This window comes from Acartia tonsa, chromosome 15, assembly GCF_053477335.1.
Source record: "Acartia tonsa isolate MP-2025a chromosome 15, ASM5347733v1, whole genome shotgun sequence".
Taxonomy (NCBI): Eukaryota; Metazoa; Arthropoda; class Copepoda; order Calanoida; family Acartiidae; genus Acartia; species Acartia tonsa.
This window is the reverse complement of record NC_137274.1, coordinates 11,496,428-11,514,534: the sequence shown is the minus strand read 5'-3', so window position 1 is coordinate 11,514,534 and position 18,107 is coordinate 11,496,428. Positions and strand designations below refer to the sequence as shown.

At 32.0% G+C, this 18,107-nt stretch overlaps 1 protein-coding gene across 1 annotated transcript in view; it reads left to right on the top strand.

The window, feature by feature from the left end:
- The first annotated feature begins 8,199 nt into the window (after positions 1–8,199).
- Positions 8,200–18,107, top strand: part of LOC145306890 (uncharacterized) — a 33,350-nt gene continuing 23,442 nt past the window's right edge. Inside the window, exons 1-3 of the mRNA XM_080149233.1 lie at positions 8,200–8,283; positions 9,363–9,425; positions 9,995–10,107. Coding sequence (XP_080005359.1) covers positions 8,200–8,283; positions 9,363–9,425; positions 9,995–10,107 — 260 coding nt within the window. The remainder of the gene's footprint in view (positions 8,284–9,362; positions 9,426–9,994; positions 10,108–18,107) is intronic.

Genomic DNA, 18,107 nt, shown 5'->3' with positions numbered 1-18,107 from the left:
TGGCCATGCCAAACCAGGTTTTTTTCAACTTTCCTGTGCACACCACTAGAGCAAAACAAAAAAATTTGAATTCCGTTTTGACCATTATAAAGCTTCCCTGAAATTTTCAGCTTGATCGGCCCATAAAAGTGGCGCTCGGCACTAATGGGTTAAGGGAGGTGACTTATGTCCTTTGTCTGACAAATTCTTACATTAGAAAGGCTGCTTATGTCCTTCATCTTGCAAAACTTAGCTTTTCTGTCCTTGACATAGCAAAACCTCACAAAACATAGCTTTTCTGTCCTTCACATAGCAAATTCTTGCAAAATATAGCAAATTCTTACAAAACATAGCAAATTCTTGCAAAACATAGCAAATTCTTACAAAAAATAGCAAATTCTTGCAAAACGTAGCAAATTCTTGCAAAACATAGCAAATTCTGGCAAAACATAGCAAATTCTTGCAAAACATAGCAAATTCTTGCAAAACTTAGCTTTTCTGTCCTTCAAATAGCTATTTCTTGCAAAACATAGCAAATTCTTACAAAACATAGCAAATTCTTGCAAAACATAGCAAATTCTTGCAAAACATAGCAAATTCTTGCAAAACATAGCAAATTCTTGGAAATTTTAGCTTTTCTGTCCTTCACATAGCTAATTCTTGCAAAACATAGCAAATTCTTGGAAAACTTAGCTTTTCTGTCCTTCAAATAGCAAATAGCAAATTCTTACAAAACATAGCAAATTCTTGCTAAACATAGCAAATTCTTACAAAACATAGCAAATTCTTGCAAAACATAGCAAATTCTTGCAATACATAGCAAATTCTTGCAAAACATAGCAAATTCTTGGAAAACTTAGCTTTTCTGTCCTTCACATAGCTAATTCTTGCAAAACATAGCAAATTCTTACAAAACACAGAAAATTCTTGCAAAACATAGCAAATTCTTGCAAAACTCAGCTTTTCTGTCCTTTACATAGCTAATTCTTGCAATGTTTTGTAAGAATTTGCTATGTTTTGCAAGAATTTGCTATGTTTTATAGGAATTTGCTATGTTTTGCAAGAATTAGCTATGTGAAGGACAGAAAAGCTAAGTTTTCCAAGAATTTGCTACATTTTGTAAGAATTTGCTATGTTTTGCAAGAATTTGCTATGTTTTATAAGAATTTGCTTTGTTTTGCAAGAATTTGCTATGTTTTGTAAGAATTTGCTATGTTTTGTAAGAATTTGCTATGTTTTGCAAGAATTTGCTATGTTTTATAATAATTTGCTTTGTTTTGCAAGAATTTGCTATGTTTTGTAAGAATTTGCTATGTTTTGCAAGAATTAGCTATGTGAAGGACAGAAAAGCTAAGTTTTGCAAGAATTTGCTATGTTTTGTAAGAATTTGCTATGTTTTGCAAGAATTTGCTATGTATTATAAGACTTTGCTTTGTTTTGCAAGAATTTGCTATGTTTTGTAAGAATTTGCTATGTTTTGCAAGAATTAGCTATGTGAAGAACAGAAAAGCTATGTTTTGCAAGAATTTGCTATGTTTTGCAAGAATTTGCTATGTTTTGTAAGAATTTGCTATGTTTTGCAAGAATTTGCTATGTCTTGCAAGAATTTGCTATGTTTTGCAAGAATTTGCTATGTTTTGCAAGAATTTGCTATGTTTTGTAAGAATTTGCTATGTTTTGCAAGAATTTGCTATGTTTTGTAAGAATTTGCTATGTTTTGCAAGAATTAGCTATGTGAAGGACAGAAAAGCTAAGTTTTCCAAAAATTTGCGATGTTTTGCAAGACTTTGCTATGTTTTGCAAGAATTTGCTATGTTTTGCAAGAATTTGTTATGTGAAGGACAGAAAAGCTTTGTTTTGTGAGGTTTTGCCTTCCTAATGTAAGAATTTGTCAGACAAAGGACATAAGTCACCTCCCTTAAGTTAGATTTTGTTAGATGAAGGACATAAGTAGCCTTCCTTAGATCAATTTATTTAATGGTTGAAAAGTTAAAATTGGGTAATAAAACCAAAACCGAGCCGGGTTTTAAAACTGTCGGGTATTTATGGCCATGCCGAACCGGGTCCTAATAGGGCATAAAAAAATGATAAAAAAAATAATAATTTGAATAAAACGAATTCACAAATAGATGTACTTGTCAATAAACATTAGATTTCACAAAAAAAATCAGCAACTTAACTATAAAAACAAAAAAGTTATTAACGTTTTTCTAAAGCACCTTTTCTTTTGTGGTTGATCCATATTATCCATATCATAGATCCATATCTGAGACTTCTCTCCAGGGACAATAGATAAAGAACGGAGTAAAGGGGAGGCTCTCAAAGGGATGATGAAATTTGAAGAACGGAAATTGTTTTTTTTTCCATTTTTCGGAACCGGGTTTTAATACCCGGTTCGTCACTAATGTGTTAAGTTAGATTTTGTTAGATGAAGGACATAAGTAGCCTTCCTTAGATCAATTAGATCAATTTCCAATGACTTCTGTCCTAATTAGGAATGACTTTGTTTTCTTTCCTATTTCTAAATATTAATTTATTTAATTGCCTGCATCTGGCATCTGACTAAAATAAAAATCTATTACATTAGTTTCAACAATTAACTGTGTTGCCCCTTTCTGGACCTTAATCAGCCAATTTTTGTACGAAGTCTTTTATTGTGATCATAAACAGATAAAAATATTAATTAGCGCTGCCAACCGCAATTTTACTGCCAAAATTGTCGGTTTCCGTTATTTGTCGTTTTTTGGCGATGGTCAGAAAAGGTATTTTTTTGTTATAAAAAATTATAGTTCGTCATAAAATTTGGTTTTCTTAGCTTTAAAATTGGCTGCTCTACAGCAGTTTTAATATTTGGCAGCTGGCTGCTAAAAAGCGGATAAGGAGCGGGCTGACCGCTATGACTAGAAAAAGTAATTTTCTCTAAAAATAAACATGAACCACCAGAAAAAAGTTTTACGTCTCTATCTGTAACAGGAGTCGAGATAGAGGGGGGGGGTCTGTTGGGGGGTTAAGTAGGGGTACAGAAGTTTAACTGCCTGTTTTTGCCGGTTTTGGTGCTGGAAGCGCCAATTTTTTTTTAATATAGTGCCGCCAACCGCCATTTCACCGCCAAACGCCAAAATTGGTGGTTTCCGTTATTTGTCGTTTTTCAGCAATGGTCAGAAAAGGTATTTTTTTGTTATAAAAAATAATAGTTCATCATAAAATTTGGTTTTCTTAGTTTTAAAATTGGCTGCTCTACAGCACTTTTAATATATAGCGGCTGGCCGCTAAAAAGCGGATAAGGAGCGGTCTGACCGCTATGACTAGAAAAGTAATTTTCTCTAAAAATACACATGAACCACCAGAAAAAAGTTTTAAGTCTCTATCTGTAACAGGAGCCGAGATAGAGTGGGGGTTCTGTTAGGGGGTTAAGTTGTGGTACAGAAGTTTAACTGCCTGTTTTTGCCGGTTTTGGTGCTGGAAGCGCCGATTTTTTTTTAACTGAGAATAATATCTTAATAAGTTGTAACTATAAACAGTGAAAAAAGGGACAAAAAAAGATACTTTTTAGGCCTTTTCAAAAGGCAGTTTTGAAATCCCGTTATTTCATAAAAAAAATTAAAATGCATAGAGAATGGCTTGGAAGGTGAATTTAGGTGTTCTGCATATTTCAACTTAAACACATAAGGCCTAAGATATGATATCCCAAAAATCTTTTGTCAAAGTCTACTCTACACCTAGCGCTGGCGATTTCATTTTTCACAGGTATAAAATGCATGATTTTAGAAAACTGACTGGCGCTAGGTGTAGAGTAGACTTTGACAAAAGATTTTTTGGATATAATATCTTTGGCCTTATGTGTTTAAATTGAAATATGCAGAAGAGCTTAAAAACTGCACATTACTGAGATATTGTTAAAACCGCCGTGCTGCCGTTATCTGTTGATATTTTACATGCCTGGCGCTAGGTCGCCAGTAGAGATAAAGAGCTGAAATTTTGTACATGTATTTCTAGGCCCCTAAGTAACTTTTTAGGTTAGCAGAAGAAAGAAATTCGAGAATGGGTATTTTCATGAAAAGATCTAATGTTGACAATAAATGTATATTTTGTTTTGCCCTTATAAATATTTGAGTGTTCTTATCTCCTGTTTTTTTAATGCAAGTTTAAAGAATAAATAATATTAGACATTTAAATAATAATATCCATTATATTATAAAGCTAAGCCATACTATAACATTCAAATTAAAATAAGCTTTGCAACAAAATAGTTTGTACCAAAAGGGAACTATCCACGAATAAGAGCAAGTGATTCTAAGCATCTTCCAGCATTGACCCATAGTATTTTTTTAGTGAATATACTAGGTTTATGTTTAATATTTGCTTTATCGACTAAAAAGTTAGGTTTCACCATGGTTTTATATGAAAAAAACTTTAAAATGTAGAGCAATTTTTAAAGCAATATCATCAAATGCTTTGTTGAGTTCAAAGGACAAAATAAAATTACACTGAAGAAAAGCATCAAATGCTGAAGTACTTTAACCCCTTACAGTCGGGCCCCTTGCCGCACCTTAATCAGTTGGGGGGGGGGGGGGCGTTCAACGCCCCCCCATGTTATCTCAGTTCCTATTAGAGCTAGAGGGCTAAATTTTTTTGTGTAAGTCCCCTGTGTTATGATGAATTTCCAACCTTAAGTAAGTCAAGGTCAATTTTCGCTTACTTTACCCTTTTATTTAACAACCTTTGTTTTTAGGTCCTTTTTTACTTAAAAATTTCAAACGGCTGTAATTTTTTTATTTTTGAAGCTAGAATAAATTTTTTTTTGCAGAAAATGTTAATCTTTATGTAAATTTTATATTTCAAATATAAAAATATAAATTTCAGCGGCCGCAGCTGTGCTTAGCAGCTGCCAGCCGCCGCAGTCGGTGGTCGGCGGGAAAACGGCGGCGGATCTTTATGAAATTTTAATACTTTATGTAGACATGTAAGAAAAGCTTAAGTTTAAAATTTGAAGTCTCTAAGTCAAAAATTGCGGCCACAGGAGCCATTTAAAGATTTCTGGAGACCTGGAGGATCAGGACCTGCAGGATCATACCTGGAACCTGAAAGTGACTTGAACACCTGTATTTAATATGAGGATGTACTACTAGAGGATATTTTAATATTTTGGTAAGATAAAATGCTTTTTTTAAGTCAAAAAAATATTTTTGCTTATTACCTGGATGTTTGCTGGTATCCTGTGCCCGCCAGGATGGAGATATTAAAAAAATTCCAACTCTCAGTTATGTGTCATACCCAAACTTAAAAAGTCACGCAGTTTGGGCTCTTTATCTTTCACACACAGAAAATGAGATAGAAAAAACCGGATGGGGGGGCGTTCAACACCCCCCCCCCCCCAACCGTTAAGGGTTAATTAAACTGTTTACAAGTGTTCAATCCTTTTTCTAAATATATATTTTTAATTACAATAATTTATTTTGTGTTAAACTTTTAAACATTAGTTTGAACTCATCAAAACATTGGATGATATTGCATCAAACAATGCTTAATATTTCAATGTTTTTTTCATAAAAAACCATGGTGAAACCTAACTTTTTAGTCGACAAAGCAAATATTAAATATAAACCCAGTATATTTACTAAAAAAATACTATGGGTCAATGATGGAAGATACTTAGAATCACTTGCTCTTGTTCGTGGATAGTCCTCTTTAAAGCAGAGAAATTAGACAATTTTGTTAGATTTTAAATGCTCTTGCAATGTCCATCACTACTGTATTGCTCACAGTTAATATCTTTAAAAAACTTTAATTGACTTTACAGAATAAATTATAGAGAAGCTTTGCATTAAAATGTATAATAAGGTATAATTTAATACAGAAAAGATAAGAATTATTTGTTGAATTGGAAATGCTCAAGTTATGTTCTTATCTCCTGTTTATAATATAAGTTAAAATATCAACATTAGAGTTAATCATACACTATAATTATGTTCTTATCTCCTGTTAGTTAGATAAAAGTTGAATTATGAAAATAGGAATATTATAATATTTAGAAAACATGTCATGCTTAATAACTATAATAAAAGATAAGAACTTGAAAAAGAATTAAGAATTCAAAATGAAATGTTCTTATCTCCTAGCATGGTAATAAGCATTATACTACTATGGGGTGATTAAGAGCCCTTAAATCTTAATGCTATATGAAGTTACTAGCAGTTATGCACCAAGAGGCCTCTAGGGTCACTTGAAGAGGGGGGAGTTGAATTTGATAACCCAATTTTTGTTTTAGATTTAAAAATAAAAATAAAAGTAATGGGGAGTTAAACCACACCCCCCCCCCCCAATTATTTATTTTAGTTTTCAAAAAAATTTTTGGTAGGGGGTTTATTTTTTTCTATGGGCGATTTCTTTTAGAGGGGTAGTGGCAACCTCCCTCAAAGAGTTATAAACCTTTCCAGGACCTATGAGAAGCCACCCTGTTTAGCTGTTAGTGAGATACTTTGGTACAGACAGAAATAAATATATACAGACATACAATTTCCTGTTACTTTAAGGATTATAAATATTAACCCTGATTTAACAGCAAATGCTTTCATTAATCATAACAAAAAATATAATTTAAGAAAAGTTTTGTTAAATTCAAAATTCAAGTAATGTTCTTATCTCCTGTTATACTATAAGCTTAAAATTTCAAATTAAAGTTAACCTAATAAAAATTAAATTATGAAGAGATAAGAGAATTTAGTTGAATTGAATATTTTTTAGTTGTGGTCTTAAAGCAAGCTGTGTGCTATGTAAGTCTTTAGCATTTATGATACATATACAATATACATATCCTTATAATAAAGTAACAGGATGTGTGCTTGTCTGTCTGTGTGTATGTTTGTGTGTACTAAAGGATCTCATTAACCGCTGAACTGATCAAGTTCTCCTAATCAGGGTAGCTTCTCATAGTTCCTGGGAAGGCTTATAACTATTTTGAAGGAGGGTAAAAAACTAAATGAAAAATAAGGTTTTTGAGGGGGTTGCCCCCCCCTTCCCTTTCCCCATTTTTTTATACTTTAAAAACAAATCTTAATTAAAAAAATAGGTTTTGGGATTTAACTCCCCTCTCCTAAAGTTCCCCTAGAGGCCTCTAGAGGCGCAGCCACCAGTATGATATAATGGCTTTTGCTCTTACCTAGTGTATTCTTTTTTTATCTTTATGTGTGAGTGAAAAATATAGAATTCAAAAATACCAACAGGGACAATACAATTCATAAATATTTTAACTAAATGAAAGATAGTTATAGTCTAATATTATATTCAAAGATTGGTATTACCACATTTAAACATTTTTTCAATTTTATCCATTTTTGTGCAGCCTTACCTCAACATATCTGTTTCATCTTTTAGATTTTTATTCATAGTTATATTATTTTTTATATATCTAATTTTTGTTTAATGTTTAATTTTATGTAGACTGTTAAAAATTGAGAGATAAGAAGAAAGAATAAGTTTGCTTCAGCTCCAACTTTGTGAGGTAAGCATTTTCTAATTCACAGTTTTGTCTTTTCTAGTTTATTTCAAATATTGATTTTAGGAATAAATTTATCTTTGCTATCCAAAATCTCTATAACTGTTACACTCTTTGAAATTTTTTTTCGAGAATGTTTTATTTTGTTTTTGGAAGAAATTACTTTTTTCTATAACATAAAATACATTTTTGGAAAACGAAAGGGTTCATAATTTTATTGATTACAAAAACACATTAATAGCTTACAAAATGTGAAGATCCATGATAAATCTCAATATCATGATATATCTCATTTGCCATAAATTTTTGTTTTAGAGTTTACAAAAAAATTATAAAAAAAACATTCAAAAGTTATATGTGCGTGCAGTACCTAATCCCATTCATGAGTAACTCCCTAATGCTGAGAATAAAGCCATGAGCAGCTATAAATAGTAAGGAAACAGAATTTCCCATATAAATTTCAAACCTATTAATATCCGGTGTTATATAATCAGTTCTTAGACAAATGGAAAAATTATGTCTAGCATCATTTTACATCTAGTTTTCTACGAATATAAAAATGTACAATCATGAGATTAAAACCAGTTAAATAGCCCATGCCTTTGGCATCCCGTGGCTAAAAAATAGTTTTAATCTTATGATTGTACATTTTACATATGCGGAAGCTGTTTCTAATATGATGCAAGATAAAACTATTCCTAACTTTTCACAATTACTATATAGAAATGAAGCCAAAGGAGGAGGAGATATCCTTAACCCTGAAAAGGGACTCTGGTCAAGAGTGGGGATTTGAATTTGCTGCTGACAAGGTAAGAGATTAAACAATATTGACAGATATAATCTATATAATAAAATAACAGTATCTTTGCCTCTATGTATGTCTGTCTGTACCCAAGGATCTTGCTAACCACTGAATCAATATGGTTCTCATAGGTCCTGTGAATGTTTATAACCACCACCCTCCAATGAAAAATCGTTCCCCCCCAAAAAATTTAATCTAGGCCAAGGGACTTTTAGTTTTTTTTTGTTAAAAAGTTATCTTTATAGTCAGTGACCTACTATCATAAAGGAACCTTACTAGTTTAGACTTATGTAACTTCAAAGGAAGTGTTAATAACACCCTCTGACCTCTCATAAATTTTATTCCTTAGTCCCTCTTATTTTCAATTAATTTACAAATGGACTAGGAAAAGGGGTTGCAAGTGATTAAGACTTTATGTGAGGGTAATATCAAGATTTTAGAATAACCTATAATTTATTATTATGTGTGTCTGTCTATATGTCAGATTTAATTACATATAGAATAACAAGGATGACAACATCCATAAAAGCGAAGCACTGAAACGGTAGGACAAACGGACATTAACACTTATATATTGTCAGAACTAAATAATCAGAATATAAATATATAAGAGTCGAAGCAAAATTCTAAGTAAATTTGTTTTAAAAAATGCTTTATACAGGATAATGTTTATGGACATACCTACATTTTAAGGACTTGATTATAGAGTTGCTTCGCTTATAACATTATACTTTGTTCTCCCAGAAATCAATATACCAAAAATCAGATCAATCGAATGATTTGATCACATAAAAATTTGTTGTTAAAAAAGTAAAAAAATCAACATGTTTAAAACGGACGTACGGACATTTTGGTAATGATTATAGAGTTGCTACGCTTTCTAAATCGTACCTAACTATTAAAGGAATCACCATGCAAAATTTGAAATCGATAGGACAATCCTAACATGCCTAAATTAACGAAAAAAGCAATCCTTTACGGACGTACGGACGTACGGACGGACGGACCGACCCTAATTATAGAAAAGCTTCGCTTTTAAAAATAGTTTTTTTTTATTTCAAACAAGTATAAAGTAAATATTTGTAGTCCTCCACACCATGGGTGTTGCATGTGTATCCAAATAGTCCAGCAGATGTTGCAGGTTGCAAAGTAAGTCTAAATCCTAAAGTATTTCCAATTTTCAATTATTTTCAAAATAAGCAAAAGTTACTTTTCCAGTATGGCTTTCAAATTAATACACATCACATGGATTATAAGAGGTTCTCAGATATAATGAAAACTCATGTATTGTATCTTATCATAGACAATTTTCTACAAATAATAAAATGAAAATCATAATAGTAATACCAGGATTGTTAGCCCTTTGTCCCGTTGGGGCTAAAAAAACTTGTAATTAATTTTAAAATTTTTGATTTTGATATCCATGGAAAGCTTTCTTGGATCATGGAAAGAAAAAGAAGTAGCAAGTATCATCTTTTTTTCATATTAGCTTTTGATAGGTTACTTTAAGTTAGGTTAGGCTAAGTATATCTTTTAATATTGCCCCGCATGGTTTAAGCTCCCCACATTGGCTTGAAATACCAACCAACCAAACCTTCTACTTTTTTTTCTTTCCATCATCCACTGTCTTAAATAGTTTGCAATAAATAACTATTATCATATTGTTGCCAAAAAGAATATTCTTCAAATCACTATTTTTACCAGCTTCTTTAATTTAGAAAAATGATGTTATAACAAGCATTGATGGAAATTCAGTGGACAGACTAGCCAAGACTGATATTATGAAAATAATATCAGATGCAGATAATTCACTGGAATTAACCATAAAAAGGTAATAATATTTCATAGTTTTGTTCTATGATCAACTAAAATAACAAAAAAGAAAAAAAATATTTAATATTCTGAAATACTCATATTTGAGTCCTCATGAGGAAACTATGTAAAAATCATATAAGGTGTAAGGGGAATGTTTCCTTAATCTCAAAGAGATTTTTTATTGCTTAACCCCTTACAGTCGGGCCCCCTGCCGCACCTTAATCAGTTCCTATTAGAGCTAGAGGGCTAAAAAATTTTGTGCAAGTCCCTTGTGTTATGATGAATTTCCGACCTTAAGTAAGTCAAGGTCAACTTTCGCTTCCTTCGCCCTTTTATTTAACAACCTTTGTTTTTAGGTCCTTTTTTACTTATAAATTTCAAACGGCTGTAATTTTTTTATTTTTGAAGCTAGAATAAAAATTTTTTTGCAGGAAATGTTTATCTTTATATAAATTTTATATTTGAAATATCAAAATATAATTTCAGCGGCCGCAGCTGTACTTGGCAGCTGCCAGCCGCCGCAGTCGTCGGTCGGCGGGAAAACGGCGGCGGATCTTTATGAAATTTTAATACATTATGTAGACATGTAAGATAAGCTTAAGTTTCAAATTTGAAGTCTCTAGGTCAAAAATTGCTTCCACAGAAGCCTTTTAAAGATTTCTGGAGACCTGGAGGATCAGGACCTGCAGGATCATACCTGGAACCTAAAATTGACTTGAACACCTGTATTTAATATGAGGTTGTACTACTAGAGGATATTTTAGTATTTTGGTAAGATAAAATGCTTTGTTTAAGTCAAAAAAAATATTTTTGCTCTTTACCTGGATGACCCTGCCAGGTTTGCTGGCATCCTGTGCCCGCCAGGATGGAGATATTCAAAAAATTTCAACTCTCAGTTATGTCTCATACCCACATTTAAAAGTCAAGCAGTTTGGGCTCTTTATCTTTCACACACAGAAAATGAGATAGAAAAAACCGGATGGGGGGGCGTTGAACCTCCGACCGTTAAGGGTTAAAAGTTCAGTTACAGTTTTCACCCATACTAATATTTACTTGGGGTGATGTATCTCTTTGAGGGAACTTATAGGAAATTGCAACAATTTTTTGGAAGCATGCATGGCAATTAATTTATTCTAGGAATGATTTATCAGAAGAGTACATTATTTCTATATCAATAAGATTAAATCACTATTGTATCTAAGCGTTCTTAAATTATCAATGACCGAATTATACAAAAAAAATGCTTGGCTCATAACAACATAGTTAAAAACAAAATAACTTTTTTACATATAACCTTAAAGAGATGCACGTTAAAACAATGCTATACTAGTAAAGAACTGAACTTTTAAAGTGTACTGACAAATTTTTTTTTCTTTTAAAGTATACGTCAGTTTTATTTTTAAAAACAATGAAAATTATCCTCTAATTAATCCACTTAAATAAATCTAATTGGAAGTTAAGATTAAGAACTATATTAACTGTATTACAAAAATATGCTCAACAGTTGGGAGCTAATATCATAATTAAGACACAAAGTAGTTCCAAAGATTATGAAATATAATTATTAATGTGAGAGAATAATGCTTTATAGTGTAATAAAACTAGAAAACCATGATGGAACAGAAAAACTGGTGTTTTCACAAATACATACAGTATAAACCAAATAAATAGACAAATCCGAATTTTCAGATTAGAGGCATAGCTATTCATTTTCGATGATTTTACTATAAATCAAAAAAGTAGATGTGTCCTTTGTTTTATTTATTAGTTTTTATTTATATTTTTTAAGCTCTTTATAGAGCCGATAATAAAAAGGGATAAATTTTAAAACTTTTGGTTAAAAAATCCCAAATTACATCATATTATAATAGTACATTATAAAGGGTGTTTAAAAAAACCAATCGCTTCACTCTTTTCAATATAAACCCTACAGTTTTGGTCAAAAACTAACAAAAAATGACCCAAATCATGTCCAAGCAATGACAATGAGAAAACACTTTCGAATTTTAATTTCTACTCACCTCTCCTGAGCACTACAGCTTGAGTCCTAGAACTTGTGGAAAATCTTTCTCTACGTGGAGAGTGCATATTTTATTACAAATTAAGAAACTTTTGTCTTTTTAAAAAGAGGATAAACTGTCTAAAGTACTTGAAATCTTGTAGATAGACCCTATAATGTTTGGAGTTTTTGATGAGGTCCTTGCCCATTTGACATAAAAAAGACAGACCCATCAAACATTGAGACATGACTGCTCTGTCTTTAAAAAAAAAGAACAACCCGTTTTAAGTACTTAAAATCTTGTAGATAGAACCCATATTGTTTAGAATTTTTCTATTGACACCTTAACCCTTACAGATCGGGGGGGGGTCATATTGACCCCCCCCCTCTAGTTTTTTCAATGTCATTTTTTTTGTAGGTAAGATGGAGAGCTGTGACTTCATGACTTTTTAAGTTTAGTAATTATACGTCGGCAAGAGTTGATTTTATTAGGATATCTGGTCTGTGTCGGTCGTGGTGTCCGGTCAAAGTCGGTTGGGTAGCACCAAAATTTAAAAAATATTCTAAATAAATCTTAATTTCTACATTATGACTTTTGTGTATAAGGTAGAAACCTAAATTTTTTTTGGTGAATACTGAGATATCAATGACCTTATGAGAAATGTGGTGTTATGACCGTTTGACCGCACGCTGACCGACTTTATGACCGATTTTTGTCCGGCTTTTACTACAGACATATATCATGAATATCGTGGCTTCTATTACAGCAACAATAAACAGATAAAAATATTAATTGGCGCCGCCAACCGCCGTTTACCGCCGTAACCGCCGAAAATGGCGGTTTCCGTTATTTGCCGTTTTTCGGCGATGATCAGAAAAAGTAATTTTTTTGTTATGAAAAATAAAAGTTCGTCCTAAAATTTGGTCATCCTAACTGCAAAATTGGCCGCTCTACAGCTGTTTTAAAATTTAGCGTCTGGCCGCTAAAAAGCGGCTAAGGAGCGGCCTGACCGCTATGACTAGAAAAAGTAATTTTCTCTAAAAATACACATGAACCACCAGAAAAAAATTTTACGTCTTTATCTGTAACAGAAGCCGAGATAGAGGGGGGGGTCAATATGACCCCCCCCCCCCCCCGATCTATTAAGGTGGGAATAGGGGCCCGATCTGTAAGGGTTAATCAGGTTTCTAACACAATATGAGCCATTTTGACACCCAAAAGAAAGATCTTTCAAACATCAAGAACCAGAGAGACCTGTCATGTCTAAATGTTTGATGGGTCTGTTTTTTTATGCCAAATTGGCTAGGATTGAGTTAGAAACCTGGTTAAGGTGTCTATAGAAAGGTCTTTACATGCTCCATCAAAAATTCCAAACGTTATGGGTAATATCTACAAGATTTTAAGTACTTAAGAAGATTTGTTGATTTTTAATCTCCATGTAAGGAAAAATTCTCCACAAGGGCTAGGACTCGAGCTGTAGTGCACAGGAGAGGTGAGTAGAAATCTAAATTCAATAGTGCTTTCTTATTGGCATTCCTTGGACATGATTTGGGTCATTTTTTGTTAGTTTTTTACTAAAACTGTAGGGTTTATATTGAAAAGAGTGAAGCGATTGGTGTTTTTTTTAACAACCTTTATAAAGAACTGCCATATTTTTTTTTGAACAACCCCAATTTTCCTAACTTTTTATATGCAGGAAGGCTCTGACCTTTACTTAACCTAACTTCCAAAATTTAAGAATTGTATAGAGTTTGTTTGTGGATAATTTGAAAATATATATATATATACTAGCAGCTACGCCCCTAGAGGCCTCTAGGGGCACTTTAGTAGGGTGGAGTTGAATTTGATAACCCAATTTCCTATTTTAGATTTTTTTTTTAAGTAAAAAAAAAATTATTGGGGGGTGGAAGATCCTTCAGTTCAAACACACAAACAGACAGACAGACATCCTGTTACTTTAGTATAAGGATATATATATGTATATTTTATGCCTGTTAATCCACCTTGATATAATCAATTAATTTATTCTAGGAATAGGTCTTCTTCTGGTGAAGAAAGGAATGATTTATCTGAGGCGTAAGTTATTGTTATATTTATAAAAAAATTTAATTAAGTTTCTAAGCATTCCTAAATTATCAATGACCCAATTATACAAAAAATGTCTTGTTCATAACAATGTACTTGAAAATGTTTTAACCTTAAATAGATGAAATTTAAACAATGCTTTACTATTAAAGAACTAAACCTTTTAAGTGTACAGACAATTTATTTCTATTTTTTCAAAACATACATTGAATATTATTTTTAAAACAGTTCAAATTGTCCTCTAGCTAATTAATCCAATTAAATAAATCTATTTGGAAATTAAAACCTGTATGATGGAGCTATTATCATAATTAAGGCACTAAGTAGTAGCAAAGATTATTAAATATAATTATTAATATGAAGGAAAAATCCATAATAGTGTAATAAACCATAAATTATGATTAGACAGATAAACTGGTGCTTTCTCTTCAACTTTTTTTTATAAAAACTTCCCAATTTTTATATGCAGAGTGGCAGCTTTAACCTTTCCTAATTTAAAAAGTTTGTTTGTGGATTATTTGAGAATTCACCAGACCACTTATTAATTTTTATGCCTGGATGTAATCAGATAATTAATTCTAGGAATATATCTACTTCTGATGGTGACAAGCTAGAAGATACTTCTATAGAAAAGTAAGTTTTAATGATAATAAGATATTAGCAGTTATGCTTCTTAAGACTCTAGGGGCACTTGAGGGCGGGGGTGGGGGGGAAGAAAAGCTGAAAGACACTTTACATTCAATTTAAGTTTTTAAAGAAAAGTAAAAGGGAGTTATTTTTTCTCTTCGAGGGTGGTGATACTTTGTCTATAGCTTATGATTTCCAAAACCACTAAACTGATTGAGTCCTCTATTTCAGGAAAGCTTTATATATGTATCATGATGGCTTTAGACTGTTAAATTATATAATTTAAGTTTTAGGATGGTGTTAGGCTATTTTTCTGTTTTACCCCTCTATTAGAATTAAGTCTAATTATCTAAAGTAGTTTTTGCTTTATATAATATTAAAGGCTTCGCTCCTTGCCTCTAGGAGCTTCACCCCATAATTATTTGTTTTTATTTACAAAAAAACTTGAAAGGAAAACTTTTTCTTAGTTTAGTAGGATGGGAGTGTCCCTCTCCCTAAAAAAATAGCTTAAAACCAACACACAGCCAATAGCTATATTACCTCAAGAGTTGAGCCCAATTGGTTGAATTTAAAATTTTTCAAACAAAATAACTCTAACATGTTATTTAGTTACAATATCCTTCAACTAGTTGAAGTAGTTAGTATAGTTTGAAGTAGTTCGTTTTTTTTCTTATTTCCTGTGTGTGAAATATAAAGAGCCCAAACTGCGTGACTTTTTAAGTGTGGGTATGAATCATAACTGAGAGTTTACTGGCGGGCACAGGATGCCAGCAAACCTAACAGGGTCATCCAGGAAAAGAGCAAAAATATTTTATTGACTTAAACAAGGCATTTTATCTTACCAAAATACTAAAATATCCTCTAGTAGTACATCTTCATATGAAATACAGGTGTTCAAGTCAATTTCAGGTTCCAGGTATGATCCTCCAGGTCTCCAGAAATCTTTAAAAGGCTCCTGTGGCTGCAATTTTTTGCTAAAGCTTTTCTTACATGTCTACATGACGTATTAAAACCCATTTATGACAATAGGGTCAAAAACGACGCACAAATTCAAACCTATACTATCACTCTATTTTTTTATGCTGTCCTTTGTAAGTGTTTGTAAATAACTGAATAGAGCTTCAAGTTTTGTCCTCTACTAAATTGCTTGGGCCCTCACTTCATTCGATGACCAGATGAATGAAGTGGAAGTGGCAGAAGTGGAAAAAATAGGAAAAAATTTACACACCAGGACTAACTTTTTTCTTTTAAAGAATTAAAACATACTTATTTATGATTAATTATAGCATTTAGTATATATTTTTAGTTTCTGCTAAGTTTTCTTTAATTTTAGTTAGTTTACATACTTTTTTTTGGATAAATTGTTGTGCGTTGTATTCGACGCATCAAGACTAATCATTTTTGCCATTACGTCCCTTTTGACCTTATAGGACTAATCATTTTAGGATTTTACTGTATAATCTCCTATAATCTGCTAGTTGCTTCGCCCCTAACCTTTAGGGCAGGTGGGGGATGTTAGGAAAATAGCATAAAACCTTTCCAAGGTATTCATAAAGCTTCCCTGATAAGTAAAACCAATTCAGACCCGCAATCTTTGGCTTTAGACAAAAAACCTTATTACTTTATAGTATGGAATACAATACAAGCAGCGGCTACGCCCCTAGAGGCATCTTGGGGCCCTTGGGTTCGGGGGGGGGGGGTAGTCAAACCCCCTCTTTCAATTACAGTTTATTAAAAAAAAGTTTTTAAAAAATGTTGAGGGGTTTTATTTTCTAGTGGTGATTTCTCTTGGGATGGTGGTGGTACCCTCCTTCAAAATAGTTATAAACCTTACCTGGACCTAGTAGAAGCTCCCATGTAACGAGTACCATATAGGTTCAGTGGTTAGCAAGACATACAATAACCTGTTACTTTATTTTAAGGATATGAAAATAGTAGCGCAGATAATCTACAACTAGGGTCTGTCTGTACGTCCACCTGTCTGTATTTCCATAATTGCATCCAAATAAATAATAGCTACCTTACAACTAGTGAATGTATGTATGTCTGTCTATATATCCAAAATTACAGCCAATTAAAGACTGTAAATATGTTTATCCTTCTGTATTTTTTATTGCCGCCTAGCTGATTTATAAAAATAGCGCAGATACTCTACAATTATGGTCTGTCTGTACATTCGTCCGTCTGTATATATATAATTGCATCCAAATAATTAACAACTACACTGTTAAAAATATTTTTTTTTTTAGCATCAGGTAATACTATATATTCTTCACATTAATGTATAGTATCAATCCGTACGTACTAGGAAAAAAATCTCATTACGATACAAGGAAGTTTTCAATGCTGTATTGAGTATTAGGTAATGTTCTGTGAAGTAACATGTTGTACTAAATAATGTATTTGTCTGTAGAGTATTATCCAATACGCTCTTGGGAATAAAATTCAGTACGGTAGAAGTAACTTTTCATTACGCTCTTTCGCAATTGTTGTTACCCTCTATCATAATTTTTGAAACTCTGTAGAGTATGAAACTGTTTTACTTTGGATGAAAGATCAGTTTATAATATATGATTATTATATGTACATATACATTTTGTTATATCAACAAACATACCAAGCAGAGCAATAAAACATTAATTTAAATGTAAATTTAGTAAAAAAAATGACTTTAAAGATGTTTAGGACTAAACATGATCCTTAAAAATAAAAACTATGGTCAGTCATAATTACAAAAACCAAAACTATAAATCTGAGCATAAATAGTAACATTTCATCTTTGTCTAAAACGACCAAGCAGAAACACTTCCATGAGAGGTGTGCACCAATGGTGTCTGTTTCAATTATTCTTTACAGTACAGATTCGTACCCTAGAGTGTATGAATAGTTACTATTTTAATAAACCATTCTCTTGCGTATTGTCTGATACTCTACAGCGTATGAAATAGTACTAAATTAAAAAACATTTCTACAGCGTATTTTCCAGTACACTAGAATGTATCAAATATTACTATTTTAATAAAAATTTCTGTAGTGTATTTTCCAGTATTCTAGAGCGTATCAATCGATACTAAAAAAATGTATGGGTTCTGTATAGTAATAATTATTGTGTTATATAGTATTACATAGTGTTATATATTAATTATATAGTTGTAGCATACTTACGGTTCCAATACTCTCCAGAGTATCAATTGATACTAAATAAAAAAAATTATTTTTAACAGTGTACTCTACAACTAAAAAATGTATTTGTTAGGGATCTAAAGTAATAAATCAATTGGCCCATAAATTGATGTACTTACTC